The 19,750-nt window shown below is 32.2% G+C and overlaps 1 protein-coding gene across 1 annotated transcript in view; it reads right to left on the reverse strand.

Annotated features, from left to right (window-relative positions):
* Stxbp5l (syntaxin binding protein 5 like) overlaps window positions 1-19,750 on the reverse strand; it is a gene marked incomplete at its 5' end in the record, with an annotated part of 350,429 nt that overhangs the window by 86,039 nt on the left and 244,640 nt on the right. Inside the window, 2 exons of the mRNA XM_023702208.1 lie at window positions 791-856; window positions 19,316-19,467. Coding sequence (XP_023557976.1) covers window positions 791-856; window positions 19,316-19,467 — 218 coding nt within the window. The remainder of the gene's footprint in view (window positions 1-790; window positions 857-19,315; window positions 19,468-19,750) is intronic.

Here is a 19,750-nt window from a genome sequence, read left to right on the forward strand (position 1 = left end):
TGATCTGCCTGTTTATAGCCTCTTAAGAGCTGGGATTACAGGTGCGCACCATCATGCCCAGTCTCAGTTGCTGTCTCAGCACGCCCTGGGGGTGGGGCCGGTGTGGCAGGCCTGGGGATTGAACCCCTGGCCCCTGTGCCTGCTTGCAGGCGCTTTAATCCACTGAGCTGTTTCGCTGGCCCTTCTTCTGTTTTATCTGTATAAAATATTATAACCATAGCACCAAAGAAATTTAGTGATACTAGCAATAAAGCTAAGAGGAAAACTGTGAAAACAATGAAACAGTTAAAGAAAGAAATTGTGAAATTTATTGAAGTCCTAGAAAAATGATTTCTTTCATTTTATTTTTTTGTGAAAAAGTGAATTTATAAGATTAAGTTTTGGGGCCTCAGAACCAATTATTTGGTTTTCCATTATATTATTAAAAAATACTCATTTCTCAAACTTTTTGGTTTTTGGACATGAATTTGGAATGAGTTGAGTTCAGCAACAACAGATCACTGCATTTCTACTCATTTCTTTTCTTTTTTCTTCTTTTTTTTTTGTGGTACCGGGGATTGAACTCAGGACCCTCAGCTTGCCAGGCAAGCACTTATTCTCCTGAGCTATCTTCCCAGCCCATCTACTCATTTCTGAAATTAGATTTGTTTCTGGTTAAATTTCACAAGCTGAAATATAATGCTGAAATATAATTACTCAAACTATGAATTTTATATCATACAATTATAAAATAAAACAATAATCATGGCAGTGAATCATGAGAAGTTTGAAAAATGCCGATCATGTTTACCTGAGGTGGGAGATTTACAGCGTTCAAGTTCCAGTGGCACTGGACTGTCATTCAGCTCAGTCAAACCTGAAAATACAATGGTATAAAACAGATAATTAAACATAGATGCTAGAAAGATATAAAAGCCTTCTATTATTTTCAAATGAGTTAGCTACTTTAAGAAAAGATATAGTTTTATTAGACCATACACCAAGAATAAAGATGAATATAAACGAGTTTTAAAGATACAATAAAACGCTCTACTTCAGGAGAAAAGGTTATTGGTTTTTAAAAGATCTTTCGAGATGCCCAATTCTGCAAAAGAAGTACTAAGATTTTAAATTTCATATTTATAAAAGTACAGGATTACTTAGAAGGTGACTTATACCATGGTATAACATTCTTTATTATTTATTTATTCGTTTATTTATTTATTGAGACAGGGTCTCACTATATAGTTCAGATTGGCCTTGAACTCCCTATACAGCCTAACTGGCCTCACACTCCCAGAAATCCTTTCTTAGCTTCCCAAGTGTTAGGATTACAGTTATATGCCACAATTCATGGCTAGAATTCTTTCCTACAAAAAACAGTACTTTTTTTGTGGTACTGGGGATTGAACTTGGTACTTGTGCTTGCGAGGCAGGTACTTATGCCGCTGAGCTATCTCCCTGGCCCCACTACATTTATTTCTAATGAAATGTAAGAAATTTCTAACTTTTTAATTTCTATTCTACAATTTGTGTATGTAAACAAACCTAGATTTTTTTTAGCTTGTTTCATGTGGTTTTTTGTATTGTGCTTCTATCATTACAGTGTATATATTTCATGGCTGTCCCAACAAATACAAGAGTAGAAGCAACAGATTAATAAACATTTTGCAGTTGTCACTATCTACAAGTCAAAATTCCTTTGTATTTACACGAACCTGGATGGTCTAGCCTTCTAAGCAGCAGGCTGTATGGGCTATTACTTGGGGATACAGACTTGTCCAGATATTGCTGAATTAGAGGCAACTGTAACACAACAATAAGTTTTTTGTATCTTCATATAGAAAACGTATGGTAAATATATGAGATGAAAAAACATTTGCACCTTCTTAAAATCTTCTGTGACTATCATAGTATATTTAATCTGTTATTGTATGAAATGTGCAGCATAAAATGGTACAGATAACTATATCCTATGTTACTCTGCCTGAATATTTTAATTATTTCATAAAACTTTGTATATCAATTATAGGCAACTGTTTGCTCTACTTTTTATGTCACTGAAAATTTTCAAAACTTAATTCTCATTAACCATTAAATTTCTGCTTATGATCATAAAACATTTATAATTCACTAATATCAGTTTTAGTATTAATCTGGAAGTAGATATTCATCAATCTATCTGGAATGTACTTTTACCTTAGACATATAAATTGAATAGGAAAACTTATAATAAGCAATAAATATTAATCTATGGAGTTGCTATGGAAACAACATAGGCAATCCCTGAAAGTTGTTTTTGATAAACTTTGTCATAAGGAAAGACAAGAGCAAATGAGAAACAACAGATTAGAAACAGCAAGTTAGAAAGGGACTTTCTGAACTAGAAACATTAAGTAATTTGGAACAACACATAGAAGTAGGTATAGAGAAGAACTTTAACAATAGCACTGAGTTACCTAACACTGTTTAATGAAAGGAAAGGTTAGAAGTTTACAGTTCTTGTAAAGACTTTGACTATCTCACTATTGAGTCATTTATCAAATTATTGAATGTGCAATGTTCCATATGTTCTTTGTTGTAACAGTAATTATCTCTTTCACATGTAACAATACTATGAGAGAAGTTACATTTTTATATCCATTATATGGATTAGAAAACAGAGATAATGGCTGCTATATAAACTCCTCAAGATTATATAACTAAGAGGTAGGAGAGTTTATGTTTTGTCACTGTGATATATTTAATATGTATGGTACAAAATAAAATATATGTTAGGTTTATAGCAAAAATTTAAAATATAATTTTTGTGGTTAAAGAGCAAAGCTTCATTTATCTAGAAAAATCACATTTTCTATTTCTGTATACTTTTTGTTGAAATGTTTATTTTCCCTAGCAACTTATGAATTCGCTTACTTTTCTGTTCAACACAGAATTAATAATAGCAAAACTATTTTCATGTGACAATTTAAAATGTGTCCAGGGCTTGCCAAATAGCTCAGTGGATTAAAGTGCCTGCCTGGGGGTTTGATCCTGTACCTGCCCTGTGAGCCCTGCCCCTGGGGCACACTGAGGTGGAGAATCACTACAAATCCAATCTAGTAGTGAGACCCTGAACACCTGTATACCCTTGCCTAAAATGCAGAAAGAAAAAAAAATGTGTCCAATCCATATAGTAAAAATTTCACATTAATCACCATTCAATATTATATAATTTTTTGAAGTAATATTAAAAATTCGTAAGTTTTTTCTGACTATAGAAGTAATGTTTGTTCCTGTAAAACTTATGAAAAGTGAAAGGGGAATTTAAAAATTGCATAATTTAATCACAGTTTGGGAATATTTTCTTCCTTTCATGATCATTTTTAATTCAATGAAGTATCATATTTATATTTTTACATATAGTGTTATCTTAAAATTAACTTTCTTGTGACCAACATGTTATAAAACCATTATAAGGAAATACTAGATTTTCTACTTAACATTCTTATATTACAAAACATTTAAGTGTCTTCCAGTCTTTATTTACTATGGTGTGATTCTATAGTAATTGTGTGAAAAAGTCTTTGGTTTCTTTTTAGTAGTACTGGTGATTCCAGTCTATGTTTATCACATTGAACTAAACTCCTAATCTCGAGCCCCTTTTTATTTTTTTTAAGGTTTTTTGTGTGTGTATGCAGGGTCTCAGTATGGAGCTCAGACTCATAGTGATCCTCCTGATTTCTGCTTCCATATGGCTGCGATTACAGGTGTGTGCCACCACGCCCAGACTCCAAGGATGGCTCAGCACACCTGGGGGTGGGGCCAGTGTGGCATGTGGTGCCAGGGATCAAACTCTGGCCCCTCCACTTACATAAGTGCTTAGTTCACTGAGCTATTTCGCCAGCCCTTATTTTTTATTTTTTTGAGACAGCATCTTGTTAAATAGCTAAATTGTCCAGACTAGGTTGAATCTTCTACTCCTCCCACCTCAGGCTCTCAAAGTGCTGGGATTTACAGCCTACAGGTCACCACACCTAACGTCTTTTTTTTGAGGTTGGCTCAGCCCACCTGGAGGTGGGGCTGGGCTGCATGTGGTGCCAGGGATTGAACCACTGCCCCTGTACTTTGCCTAAACCTGCCTAAGCAGGTGCTTTACTTATATAGTTGTAGCAATTTTAAAATACATTTTAGGTAGGAGTCCTTTATCAGAAATAGATATTATGCATATTTTCAGCATATTATTTTTCTTTTTTAATGATACCTTTTGATGATTAGAAATTTACTTGAAGGACAATTTATCATTTTTTCCTTTTATTGTGATTTCCTTTTTATCACTAAGTAATCACTATCAATCCCTAGTTAGGAAAGTATTATTCCATATTGTCCTCTAGAATCTGTTTTACCTTTATTTTTAGGTCTATCATTTATGAAAAGATAATTTTTATTATAGCATGAGGTAGAGATTAAGGTTCATCTTCCCATTTTCTATTTGTTTTGCCAACATAACAAATGCTTGCCCATTTGTTAAATGATTATTAGAAGTTTTTTCATTGTTTTATGCATAACATAAAACAATGGGTCTATTTCTGGACTTTGTATTCTCCAATCATTGATTTATTAATTTTTCTAGTAGCATACTCTTATAATTAATGTAGTTTTATAGCATCTCTTAAAGTCATTTAGATAAATATTCCACTTTTTTCTTCTGACAAGTATTTTATAAATTAATTTCCTTTGCATTTCCCTATCAATTTTAACATCATTTTATAAATTTCTATAAAATATATGCCAGATTTTTGGATTATTCTGTTTATATTTATATATGATCAATACCTTTTAAAAATTGAGTCTTCCAATCATTAATTATTGTATTTCCCCTTCATTTAAATGAAATTCTAACTTTTTCCTTTTACAATATTTTGTAGACTTCAAAAGGAAGGTCTTGTATGTGGAATTCTTTTTTTCTATTTCCTGTTTGCTCTTCTGTCTAGTCCTTTATGCACTGTTCTAAGCAGTACACTCCAATTTTAATCAACTGTTCATTTTTATTTGCTTCCTTTTATTTTATATTTTTTGGTACCTGGGATTGAGCTTAGGATCCTGCACTTGCCAGTCCTTCCTTTCATTTATTAGAAATGTATTTATTTATTTTTATTAATTTTATTGAGAAACAAATAGCAATGCGACCGTTTCAAAACCAATTAATAGGACAGTTTCAATAATTAATACATTGCATGTTGTTCATAGTGGTTCTTCATAGTACAAGATGCAGACATGACATCCTGTCCAAATACTATTATAATTCTTTTTTTAAATAATTATATTGAGAAACAAATAGCAATGAGACAATTTCAAAACCGATCAGTAGGACAGTTTCAATAATAATACATTTCACATTGTTGTGTCAGTGGTTATTCATTGTACAAGACGCAGACATGACATCTCATCCACAAACACTATTAGAACAAATCTTCTTATTCATTGAATTAAGAGAGTGTAGCTGTATATCTATCCTAACTATTTTGAATATACAGATACAAAATGGTCCTTCATTTGTATCCCCTTTTTTTGTTTAGTTTTGTCAGAGATGGGTATTCCATTGCCATTTAAATATTGTAGGTGCATGAATTCAGCAAAATAATCCAATAACTCCAGGAATCCATAATAATAGTGGGTTATCCATAGGACTGGCAACATCAGAAGTTGTTGACTTGAGCCCTTTACAGCTCAGCATATTAATATGGCTTTACTTTTATTACCTCGGTATTTTACTTTTCTGCTGGATAGTTAAGACCAAGGCAAAGCAAGATCTATATAAGAAGAAATGTAACTTTTGTATCTGACAAGGTCAGTCACATTCCCTCAGTATTTACAATGGAGTATTACTCAGCTATAAAGAATGATAAACTCGAAGACTTTATATTTAAGTCCCTTGATTTTATTAGGTATTGCTTTATGCATTTTCTAAGTCTTATAAGGTACATATATAATTGTTACTATATCTTTCTGGTTTATACATAATTTTTAGGATATTTTAGCTCTTTAAACATTTTTATGATGACTAATGTGAAGTCTTACTTTTTAAAATCTAACATTTGGGTTTATTCATAGGCAACTTTTGCCTTTTATCCTATGTTTTTTATCACACTTTCTCATTGCTTTGCACATCTCATAACGTTTTAAAGACTGAACATGTTAGGTAATATACAATTGTGGATAGTAGCTTCTGGTTCTCCACCTCTCATTATCATCTGCTTGTTTTAGTGACATAGACTATTTTGCTGATGTTTGTTTCATCTATATTGTAAAGATTTTGGTGTTTTTCTGTTGAAGGTGCCAGCTTTGAGTTCATATAGAGATCCTAAGATAGCGATAATTATAGGTATGATTTTTTTACTATCTCTTTCCTAAGTCTCTCTGCTAAATTGACCAACTATTATTATATATAATTCTGAGACTTCATAAAACAGCTAAGTGATTGTGCTATTGCTTTTGCTATGGCACTGATATTGTACAGCATTCTGATCTAATTTAATTAAATTAGGTCATAAGTCATTCTGTAGGCCAGTCTGTGAATTTTGTTTAAACCCCATGAAGGTTCTATCTTTTTCCTTTATTTTCACTGGCAAACTACTGCCAATAATTTAGATTTTTTGCTCCTATGCAAGAGCAGTTTTCACCTCCTGCAATTTTATTACTATTAAATTAATATTGGTTTAAGAATGCCCTCAAAGGATGCCTTTAAGAATTCCCATTCTTAAGAATTCCCTTGGTCTTCCCCACTCTGTTTCAAATACAGTCAGTTCATTTAAGAAGAATTTCAGACTTCTCTGTTCTTGCTGCTCTTCCCAGGAAAAGCTTCTAAGTTACTGTTCTTTATTTTTATTTTATTTTATTTTTGTACAGGGTCTCACTACACAGCTTGGACTTGTAGTGATCTTCCTGTTTTCAGACTCCCCAGTGCTGGACTTATAGGCAAGTGCCGCCACACCTGGTCTCTGTTACTGGCTCAGCATGTGCTATGGGTGATCCAACCCTGGTCCCCGCACTTTCCTAAGTAAGTGCTTAGTCTGCTGAGCTATCTCATTGGCCCTATTCTATTCTTTTTAACTAATAAGTCCTTGCAAGAAACTTATACTCTATGAGAAAGATAGGTTGAGAGCAATCAGATCTCAGCACTTTGGATTGGCCATGTCTGGGGTAGAGCTTGGTCATGTGTGGAACAAGAAAGGGATCCAGTGACTTCATGGTCACACTAGGAATGTGGCCTCTTCCACTTGGATTTGGAGCAAAAACAAAATGCTGGCAATTTTAAAGAGGTAGAGAAATCTGACTAAGTTATAGGTAATTGGAGGCCGATTCTCACTTTTAAGTCTCAATAGGTTTCCTTCCATGTTTCCTGATTATGAGCTTAAAACAATTTTAAGACTTCAAATGTTTTCTTTTCCCTTCCTGAGGAAGAGGTTTGTGGGTCCATGACACTCTTCAGGCTGCTATCTAAGTCTATTCTATAATATTTTAGAAAGTTTATTTCCCAGTTGCTGGCTGCCATTATGTAGGAGATTGGCCTTTATATGTTGACATATATTCTTTAATCTTCTTAAATTCACTTTTTATTTTTGCAGCTTTATTATAGATTCCCCTAAGTTTTTTATGTACCATATCACCATACTGTATCATTGGTAAATACATTTAATACTTTACTTACAATCTTAGGTATAATTTTTGTCTTGCTTTTTGCCTTTACTAAATCACCAAATAAAATTCTGAATAATGAGCAGACATTCCTCCCTCCTTACCAATTTTATGGGGAAGCATTCAGTATTTAACAACCAAATATAGTAGTAACTATAAATTTTTCATATGCAGGACTATTTAACTGAGAAAATGATCTGGTCTGAGATAAACAACTGGAAAGAGTTTTCTCTTTTGTAGAAATGTGCGCATAAGATTAACGTTGCTTTCTCTTTAATGTGTGACAGGATTAATCAGTAAGACATCTAGGGCCTATAGTCTTTTGTGAGGTTATTTAATTTTTAATGAAGAAACATGTTTTTATAGTGGGAATTGAACTCAGGACCTTGTGCTTACTGGGCAAATGCTTGTGCCACTGAGCTATATCTCAGTCTAAATGAAAAAAAAAATTAACAGGAATTTATTTATATTTTCCAATGAATTAGGTGTCAACTTTGGTAAGATTTGCTTTTTAAAATACCTCTTAATTTTATCTAAATAAAAATTTCTAAACACACAATTGTTGATAAAGTTACTTTGTTCTTTTTAATGTTTCTAGAATCCATCATGATGCCTTTTTAATTTGTGATATTGATAATACATGCTTATTTTTTCTTGATCATTCTTATAGGGATTTAATAGTTATATTTTTAAAAGATTATCTTGTGTTTTTAAGAATGTACTCTATATTATGGATCTTTATCAATTCCTTTCTTAGCAACTCCATTAGATTAAAAAGCACCTACCATGTTAATAAAACTCCCTCCTAGATGCATCTGGGTGGGTCATGGAGGCATGTTCTTGAGGACTATACATGGGCCCTCATTCACTCCTCTCTGGAACAGTTGCCCTGATCTGCTTTCTAGCTGCTATGAATTTAGCAATTTTATATATTAGTTTATATATATAGTATGTATTACTTTTATTTCTTCAAATTTCACATGAATAAAATCAACAGTATGTATACTCCTTTTTGCTTCCTTTACTCAGTGCAATTATTTGATTTTCATCCATGATGCATCATTGGTCAACAATGCATATATTTTATTTATTTATTTTTTATTTTTGGTGGAACCAGGGATTGAACTCATGTCCTTGTGCCTGTCAGGCAAGTGCTTATTTTACTGAGCTATCTCCCTGGCCAATGTATACATTTTTATTGCTGTTACTGTATTTTCCTTCCCCTTTCTACCACAAATTATGCTTTTCCACATTTAAGGAAATTTCAGGGGTCAGCACATGCAGAGTGCAATGGATAGGCTTCACACTTTGAGATTATAGTATTTCCCCTGCCAGGTATACATGTTAATGTATCATTGTATAGATAGAGTATAATTTGTTTGTTTATTGACCCATGAGAAATTTGGGTTTAGTTTTGACTATTATGAATAAAGCTGCTATGAATGCCTTTGTATGGACTTTTGTTACTCTAGGGTAAAAAGGAGTGAAATGGCTAGATCTTATCATAGGTGTGCATTTAACACTTGAAGAAACTGGAGAAATCTAGTTCCTCCAGACACTAGAATTTGGTATGATCATTCTTTTTAGTTTTAGCTACTCTAATAAATGTGTATCACCTGACATCTCTAATTTACATTTCCTTAATGATATTTTGGAATATATATTATAGGTTTATTCAACATCTATTTGTATTCTTTTGTGAACTATTTATTAAAATCTATTACCCATTTTTATTTGGTTATTTAAATTTCATATGTGCTGATCAGTACTCTCCTTAAGGAGTTACCTCGGCTGACTGCTAGAATTTTGTTTTCTTTGTCAATGAAGTCTGTAAATCACTAGAATTATTTCTTTGTCAGTTGTAGCTGCTTTGGCTCCCCTGGCTTCTTATCTTCAATTGTGCAGCTCAGGGAGATGACTGGTTTCCATTTGGATTTCCCCTCCTCTTCCATAGTCTAGCAACTTTTTCAATACATAGATGTAACTGATGATTACAAGGTTCATTTCTGTTGCTCCCATCTGTCAGATAAAATTTTTAAAACTTGGTTCAGGTCTTGTGTCTTAAAACAGTTTGTCTTTGTTTGTTTGTTTGTTTTTAGTTATTAGCAGACAGGAGATGAAATCAATCACCTATTATTCTACCATGTTAACTGGTTCTTTCTTATCTTGGAAAGTTTCAGTTAAGAATTTTCTCCTCAGATAGGCTTTCTGTGGCAACAGTGAAAAACAGGTTTAACTTTACCCTTTTTATCTAATTTTTAAAAAATCACAGCATTGCTAACCTTTTTGAATTATTATAGTATACCTACATATTTATCTGTATACTGATTATGATAAATGGAAAAATGGTCATAGTTGTTTCACTTACCACTGTACAATTAATGCTTACAAAATAATATTTGTCCCAGTAGTTGTCCAATAGTGTTTCAAGGTTTTCCACTATTTATGGTTTAGGATATTTTGATTTTTCCTTTAAGATAGTCTTTCTTAAAATTCTCTCAGGCTTTCACAGAGAGCAAATTGGTCAAGCAATGGTCATGAATCATCCAGATGGCTGACACTGACAAAAGATCCACAAGGTACTATACATGGTTCCAGGATAAATCTGGAGGGGATTTGACTGACCTCATCAGGGAGCAAAAATTACATTTTCAGTTATATAGGTCTTGCTTTAACTTAGTCTTAACCATCCAGCAGAAAAGTATAATCACGAGGTATAAAAAGTAAAGCTATATTAATATGCTGAGCTGTAAAGGGGTCAAATAAACAACTTTGGACAACTGCCAGTTGTGCTGCTAACTCATTACTATTATAGACTATATTGGGTTGCTTTGATGAATTCAAGCACCTACAATATTTGGACTGGCATCAAGTATGAAAAGGTCCTTTAAAGACTTCTCCAAATACATCTTTTCTAACAGCAATGGAATACCCATCTCTGATAAAACAAAACAAAAAGGGGAATACAAATAAATGACTGTTTTGTAGGGAACAATATATACATGTATATACAATATAGTTAGGATAGATACACAGATACTTTCTTTTAGCTCAATGAAAAGAAAGGTTTGTACTAATATTGTTTAGACAAAATATGTCTGCATCTTGTCCTCTGAATAATTACTACGAAGACCACAATATGCAATATGTTAATTATTTTAACTGTCTTACTAAACTGTTTTGAAACTGTTTCACTGCTATTTTATCTTTTTCCCTTAATAAAATGAATAAAAAATTTAAAAAGATACTTTTCTTAGGTCTTTCTCTTATTTTTCTTCTATTTTGAACTATCTCTAGTCATTTAGAAATATTTATTTACCCTCTAAGTTAGATCTCTTAGATTTCTTTTTTCTCTTCTTTTACTGTTTCATGTTTCAGGACATGCTACCTTTCTGTAAGTTGAAAAAAAGTTCAATGAAGTAAAGGAAATATGAATAGATGGGCTTGAGAGATTTTCCAAAGAATTCTTTATTGCATAAAAGTGTAATACTAGGGCCATGTTTGGAATGCCTGTCATTCTGGTCTTCTAAATATGTACTATTTCTAATATATCAATTCTGGTATCTCAAGTAAATGTTGGTTTAAAAAAGGGTAATAAAAGAAAAAAAGAGACTAAAAAAGTCATAGGACTGTCCTGCTACAATGTTGTATATGGTTAGATTTCTAAATTTCTGTGTAAAAATATATAATTGTTTATTCCTACTTTATTAAAATATTTTTTCTTCACAATCTGTAGGTATTTAGAGTATAACATTTAATACTTGATGGAAAATACCTGTTCCATGTTATGTCTAATGTTTGATATTCAGACAGATATTGAGGTTAAGCTCAACTGCCTATGTTATAGGGTAACAATATCATTAAGCTTCTCTTCTGGAGGGTTAATAACCTAAGTTTGGAGACCAAAAATTAGCACAAAGAAGAGCTACAAGGACAGCTGACATTTGGTCCCTAGTCATTTAAGGTTAGTGAGGACTCAGGACATAAGTGACCCTGTACTGTAACATTCTGTAACTCAGTGATGTCCTAAATGTTCTGATCAAGGAGATTATGGGGACACAGAAGAAAGTGATTGATGATTTAGAGTGTGCCTAAGGAGAGTGACATGGAGAAAAAACTCTCTTAGGCTTTCACAGAGAGCAAATTGGTCAAGCAGTGGCTATGATTCATCCACATGGCTGACACTGACAAATGATCTACAAACTGTGGTACAGGGTTTCAGGTTAAATCCTGAGGGGATTTGACTGACCTTGTCAGATACAGAAGTTACATTTCTTATCATATAGGTCTTGCTTTATCTTGGTCTTAACAATCCAGCAGAAAAGTATAAAAACAAGGTATAAAAAGTAAAGCCATATTAATATGCTGAGCTGTGAGAGGCTCAAATCAACAATATCTGACATTGCCAGTCCTACAGATAACTCACTACTATTATGAACTACTGGAGTATATTGAATTACTTTGTCGAATTCACGCACCTACACTATTTAAATGGCAATGGATTATCCATCTCTGACAAAAATAAACAAAAAAGGGGATACAAATGAAAGACCATTTTGTATCTGTCTATACAAATAGGACAAATATACAGCTACTTTCTCTTAATTCAATGAGAAGAAAGAATTGTACTAATAGTTTGGACAGGATATCATGTTTGCATCTCATACTATGAAGAATCAGTACAAAAACAACAATATGCAATGTATTAATTATTGTAACTGTCTTACTAACCTGTTTTGAAACTGTCTCATTGCTATTTGTTTCTTAATAAAATTCATTTTTAAAAAGGTAAAATGCAAAAAAAAGAAAAAGAAATTTATACAGAGTAATTTTTTTCAGACACTACCTTAAAATATTTTCAAACTTCCATTATCTTAAAAGATACATGATCAGTTTTTAACTAGTAAAATTTCTATCATTATCATGAGTTAAGCACTATACAGTAAGACAATTGAACTTTAGCACTATCCTTTTGATACACTGTTGATTATAGTAGGAAAGTCATTTTACTTTTCTGTGCCTTTGTTTTATCTTATCTAATAAACATGTAATACTTATAGAAGTAATTTTTAAAGATTAACATGCATATTCCACAACTCTCAAAAGAAGGCAAAGATTATGATTTTTACTTATTTTATATAGAAAGAAAGGATGAGCTATATTTCTTCCTTAAAATTATATATTCATACATTCAAGTAGAAAAAATTTCATACATTCAAGTTGCAAAAGTGGAATTTGATATAAGTCGTCTCAGTACAAGTATGCCACATCTTTCAAAAGTATCTCATTGCTTCTACAAATAATTTATAAAATATGAACATTTTATGTATACAATTTTATTATTTTATGATATGAAAGATTTGCAGATGAGAATTAAATGGTTTAGGAAGGTCCACTTATTTGAGCCTGACCAAGGTAATAAAGTAAATAACAGAAAGTCCAGGAAAACTGTAATCAGGATGTTTCTGCACAATATAAAAATATTAGGTTAATACTTTTAAAAAGCAAAGTTGATATAATGGGATAAAATAGAAGATAAAAATGTTTAGACATATAAGTGATCTTCAGAGAGCACTTTATTTAGCACTTTCATTTAAAATTGGGAAAATGATTTCAAATTGTTTCATTTTTAAGTGTTATTTCATTGACAGTAGGTAAAAGCTGGAGAAAAATGCTTTCTGATTGTAGAGTAACGGATTTGGTTTCCAATATACACAAAAATTTAAAGGGCAATTAGAAATCATATGGACACAATGGGGGGGGTCATTAGTGTCAGGCATAAATTTGTTCTTATTTGAAGACCATAATTTAATTATTTTCAATTTTTATTTTCTAATCTATAGAAGATTATGCTAGTAAATATCCATTTATCTCCAAAGGTTATAATGTTCATTAAATAATAGAAAATTGAGTCAAATTGCCTAGCACAATCTCAGAATAGTGGGAACCATTACTAGAAGCTAGTTCTGTCTCTTCAAACAAGGATAAGTAGGCTTTTCTGACAGAAAGTAATTCATGAAAAGACTGCAAGTCTCTTTTATACTAATATAAGATTAAGTAAATATAATCAGCTATTATCCAGTAGCTAAATTTTAAACAAAGTTTTAATAAAATTTATTCTAAAAGCAAACTGCAGAGAATAAATTGGAGTCATTTAATAATTAGCCTCTTTGTATAACACATAATACTAACCATGAAAAGAAAACTTCAGGACATGTGGTTTTACATACCACACATTATATGGTCACTATGGAGACCACTGGTAGAAACTTGGAGAATCCTTAGAATGACTTGATTTTTGTTTCTGTTTTCAAACATTATAACGCTGGTTAAATAAATTATGTCTGATTTTGCAAAATTCTTGTGAGCTCAGTAATAGAAGTTAGTTGCCCTTTCCTTTATGAAATTTGAAAATTGCCCTGGCTTTTCATGGGAGAATAAATAGTCTGCTCCCATACTCTGCTTTACTATTATCATTTGTCTCTTGACTTTATAACTTGTGCTAGATATAGAGAATATAAAAATGTTCTCCCTTTTTTTTCTTACTAGTATTTTTTTTTTAAGTTTTCTTTTTCTTTCTCTTTTTTTTTTTTTTTTTTTTGTGCAGGGTCTTACAATGTAATAGCCCACATTAGTAGTGATCCTCCTAATTTCTGCTTCCCAAGTGCTGGGATTATAGGCATGTGCTACTGCGCTTGGACTCCATCCCCAGCTCAGCTCACCTGGAGGCAGGGCTGGTGCCGCATACGGAGCCAGGGATCGAATCCTGGCTCCTGAGCTTACCTAAGCAAGCACTTAGTCTGCTGAGCTATACTGCCAGCCCTCTTACTAGTATTTTTTAAATTCAAATTTAGAATCTTTAACTGATGTGCTCTTCAAATCCTTCCCATGCATTTATAAAGGTACAGACTAAATCTAAAAATAAGTAGCCATACAAATGAATCCAAACATTGCAGACACTACTGTATACTCATCTATCTGTATGCCACAGTTACCACACACATTTGAGCAAACAAATTAGCCCAGCAGTGCTCTGGTGGCAGGACAAGGTCAACTTGCAGTAGGTCATTTCTAGAAAGGAAAGCATCTGCATAAAACATAAGGATAGTAAGATAAAAACAGTTGGTTTAAGTGAAGTATTTTTTATGGAAAAATTAAAAATATCCATTTTGAATTTAAACAGGAATTGTATTTGGGGTATAAATAAAGGTATAAAAGCTTTGATATTTTATTCTGAAGGGAATATAAAATTAATGATCATTTCCTAAAACTTTTTCAACCTTTATAAGATGGCCAGCATGGCAGAATTCCTTCATTTCTTATCCTCAGGATATTCTTTGTTTTTTTACATGCAAAGTATTACATATTTCTATAGAAAAATTAGAATATATAATAAAGGTAAAAGAACAAATTTGTAAAACCCTCTCTTAAATTCTAGGAATTTTCCTACTGCACTGAATATGAATATACACATACATATAATACAGAGGGATTCTAGGTTCAGAGAGCCAAATTGGAATTCAAACATTTTGGAGACTATTTAGAATTAAGATTTTGGCTGAAACCCTTTATGTAGTTGTAGGAGATGGATATAAAAGAATGGTACTGTAAAGGACAAATGCCAGCAAATTTTTTATGTGAAGAACATCATAGTAGGCCAGCAAGATATTTCAGTGGGCTAAGCATCTGCTTAGACAGGCTCAGGACCAGGGTTCGATCCTGGCCTCCACATGTCATACCACGGCCCCACCCCCAGGCTCCCTGAGCCAGCAACAGAGACCAGGTGTGGTGGCCCACGCTTGTAATCCCAGTGCTGGGGAGGCTGAGAACAGAAGGATCACTACGAGTTTGAGCTGCATAGTAAGACCCTGTACAAAATACATTTTAAAAAAGAAAAAAAAAAGAATATCATAGTAAATATTTTAGGCCTTGTGTGCTATGTGCTTTTTGTTGCAACTACTTAACTCTGCCATTGTAGTACGAAAGTAGACACTGAAAAGATGCAAATGAATTTTGAGTGTGGCTGTGTTACAATAAAACGTTATTAGTTAAATTAAAATTTACATAACTTTCAAGTGTCCAGAAATGTCAAAATATCTAATAGCTTTCTGTTTTAGGAGCATCAGAAGCCAAGATATGCATCAGTGTTTTCACATGAAGCATCAGAAATGACCGGTCAAATAGCCCAGTGGATACGGGGCCAGGAGTTCAATCCCCAGGCCTGCAGGGCTGGTCCTGCCCCCAGGGAAAGCTGAGATGGGGATTGAGACTAGGAGTGGAGGCACATGCCTGTAATCCCAGCACTTGGGAGGCTGTAAACAGAAGGATCACTAAGAGTCTGATCTACACAGTGAGACCATGTACATCCTGTATACCCTGTACTAAAAATAAAGAAAGAAAAAAAGAAAGAAAGAAAGAAAGAAAGAAAGCAAGCATCAGAAACAGAGACAGTAGGATATAACCTCAAATGGGTTCATTGCTACAGTTGAAAATTAGGCAATATTTTTAGCCAAATATATTATTGATCATTAAAGAAAAATTTTAAGGATTTCAGAGAGGCAACTTAAGTTAGGGGTACAAACAAGTAAAATTTTAGGTTTTGTAACTGATGTGATTCCATTAGTATGAATAAACTGGTGAGGTCTGAAGAAATTCAGGTTATAAACAATATACCTGTATGAACATTTGTGTGTTGGTATATATATACACAAACAAACGTATATATGTTTGCATATTTTATGCAAAGATAAGGTCATTGTGTATATATTAATAAGCAACTTAATTTTCTATATAATATATTAATATAAATGTTTTTCATGTCAATATATTTTACCCTTGTCACTTATATGGTCTACACTTCCAGTCACAAACAGCTTTAATCCTCACACTTTGTACTTGCTTTTAGAATTTTTTACTGCAGTCACCTTTAGATGTGCATTTGCTGGCATAAGAAATGTTAATATTAATATTAGATTCCTTGTTCATAGTGTTTGAACCTAAAACTAATGTATGAGAATGTGGACTTGGGTTTGTGTTTTTATAAAAAGCATCCAAAATTAGGAACTTAGTTAGAAACAAATATTATGCTACTGGTTATAAAAATGTTATAAAATGGACAAAAGTACGTTTCTAAAGTAAGAAATCATTAACTATTGATATAGCTTATTAGTTTTCTTTTTTAATTTATAAAGACACCATAACGCTTAGTCCTCAAAACAAAAGACAGTGATTCTTTGACTGAAAGGACATAGTCTGCAGGGTTTGATATGAACACTGAATCAAAAAGTATGAATAAATGAGTTAATGACAGTGATGACTTAAAATGCATATATAATTATTTTAAAATTATCATGTTGCATTTACATAAAAAACAAAAACTTGCATGCATGTTGAATGTGTTTTTTTAAAAAACACATTACTGAGTATGGATATATGAAATTAAGTCAAGCATTACAACTCAAAAATGCTATTTGCCTAACCTTTATAAAACTTACTCTGATAGGAAGTACGGATCCGTTTCGTTAAATCAGGATAAAAGTTAGACAGGCCACGCATGCAAAAGTTGTCTTTGGAACATGCCAGAACACCAGCATCAGCAGCAGGCACAGGAAAGAGAGAAAAATAGTCTAAAGTGAAAGGAAGTGATATCATACCAAAATCTAGAACAGCCAAGATGAAGAAATTGCAGCAAGATTAGGTAATCAAATCAGAAAGGAGATATTAAAAAAATAAATCAATTAGAAAGAGGTGATAGATGAATGATGAAAATGCTGTAGCAATTTTATTTAATCAAATATAGAAAATGATGGCATATTTTTCATATATGTACATTTACTTGACTTGTAATATGTAGAAATTATTTCATTAATATAAAAATGATTGTCTTTTTTTTTGGTACTGAGAATCAACTCAAGGACCTTGAGTTTGCCAGATAGGTATTTAAGCCACTCAGCTATCTCCCTGGTCCAAAATGATTGCTTTTAATCTTCTAGCAATTAAAAAGTATACTGAGGGATTTTAGGCCTTACTCTTCATATTATAATATAAAGTGAGTACACTGCAGTTAACTTGTATAATATAGACCAAGTTCATGATACTTTTTCCCATTTTAAAGTCCTGAAAATTCTAAACTGTCGCACTAATTTGTGAGACTTAACAAGTTTAAATTAAATTAGTTTTTCTATGAAAAAAATACTGACTTTTTCACCACACTATTCATGTCAGCAAGTAAAACTCATGCTGTCAGGTGACTCAAAAGTTTTTTGATTGGTGTTTTCAGCTTTGCAAATGATGCCATACTTACTATCCTGACATCTTTTTATACTAGAGACCATGAACTTTCAAAAATCAACCTTCTTTTTCCCAATCATGAGGGAATTTGATGGTACATTTATGTAGAATTTCTATTTTGTTCTTTAAAAATCTAGTATTGGTGAAAACAGAGCACATAGAACTTTAAAATTCTAGTTATCCTAAAATATTGGTAAAAGTTGAGATCCCTAAAACAACTCCTCAGATTCTGTAGGAGAAATTTTGTGCTCCTAAGAAGGATCTTAACTAGTAATTGAAGTTAATAAAAGAAAGGGTAACAGGGGCTGGGGAGATGGCTCAGTGGAATAAGTGCTTCCCTGGCAAGTGCAAGAGTCTGAGTTCAATCCCAGTTCTGAAAAAAAAAAAAAAAAGTAAGGGTAACGAAAGGAAAATTTCAGTGTTTCAATTTTATTAGTCGAAAGAAAAATTAATTTGTTATCATATTTAAATGTTAAATTTGGCATAAATGCACTTTAGAAAAAAAGAACTATCATCATATATGATTATAATTTTTATTATGAAATATTCTTTGCATGGGTATGTTCAGTAAAGACCTAAATATCCAATTGACTGTTTTAAGCAAAAGAGAGTAGAAAATTTAAAAAATTGTCTAAAATAACACAGATTACTATAGAATAATTGTCATCTGCAAAACTTTTCCCTAATATTTACTTTAGAAAACTAAAAAAATACATATACTTTTGACAGTGTTTATGAAATGATTTATGTGGATATATATTGAAATTCTAGTAAATTTTTAGATAATTTAGTACATCAAAATTTTACATTATGTCCAAGTTAACCTTATATTTCTTTCTTTTCTGATGATAAATCAATTTATTTGTCCTGTCAAAAGGGAATGCCAATTTTCATGGCATTTTTAAAAAAGATTAATGATATTTATTGTATTTCTGAAGACATTTCCAATAAGTCATCATCTGTTAGGAAAAGGTGACAGTTACAATATGTAGTTATTTATAAAATTAAGAGGAGTAAATGATCTTAAATTATCTTTTAAAGGGGGCCATATTTATAACAAAGTTGTAGGCAGCATTTTCAACCAAAGAACAATGATTTTAATAGCATTTTTACATTTAAAAATTCGTTATTGTATTATTTCTTAGAAATGCAATCTAAAATAACTTCAACACATAGTTGACTTTTAACACCTCACTTACCTTTCAAAGATTCTACTTTGTTTCTGTCCATTTCATTTTACTTATGTGATATTATAAATCATGTGGAGTTTATACTACCATACATTTGAATAATATTAGAGAAGACAAATTTGAAAATAAGAAAACAGATGAGTAAACCAGTTCATAACCCATCTTGTTTTATTTCCTACCTGCAATGAACTGCTTGTTCCTCCTAGGAGAGCGTGGCTGTCGCTGGTATATGTCACTTGATCTATATAGATCCATGGTCCCCATGCTTAACAGTACTGTCTTCTGTATAAAATCCACCACAGCTAATCCATTGCAGTTTCCAAATGCAACTCTGGTGGGGGGGGCAGAGAATACAGCTAGAATGTATCAGAAGTATGATTATTCTTATGTATAAATTAAATATTACTGGAAAGTATTGCCAATGTTTGGGGAGTATTGCCAAGTATGATTATTCTTATCTATAAATTAAATATTACTGCCAAGTATTGCCCAGGCAGAGGTTGGTATGTTAAATTAAGGAAAGAAGCCCTGTATTTACAAAGGATAGATTGACTCAGTATAACCATGACCTGTTAATGTAAAAAAATAAGGATGGTCTGCTATTATATTTTATT

The sequence above is a fragment of the Octodon degus genome, unplaced genomic scaffold (assembly GCF_000260255.1).
Source record: "Octodon degus isolate 3935 unplaced genomic scaffold, OctDeg1.0 scaffold00147, whole genome shotgun sequence".
Taxonomy (NCBI): Eukaryota; Metazoa; Chordata; class Mammalia; order Rodentia; family Octodontidae; genus Octodon; species Octodon degus.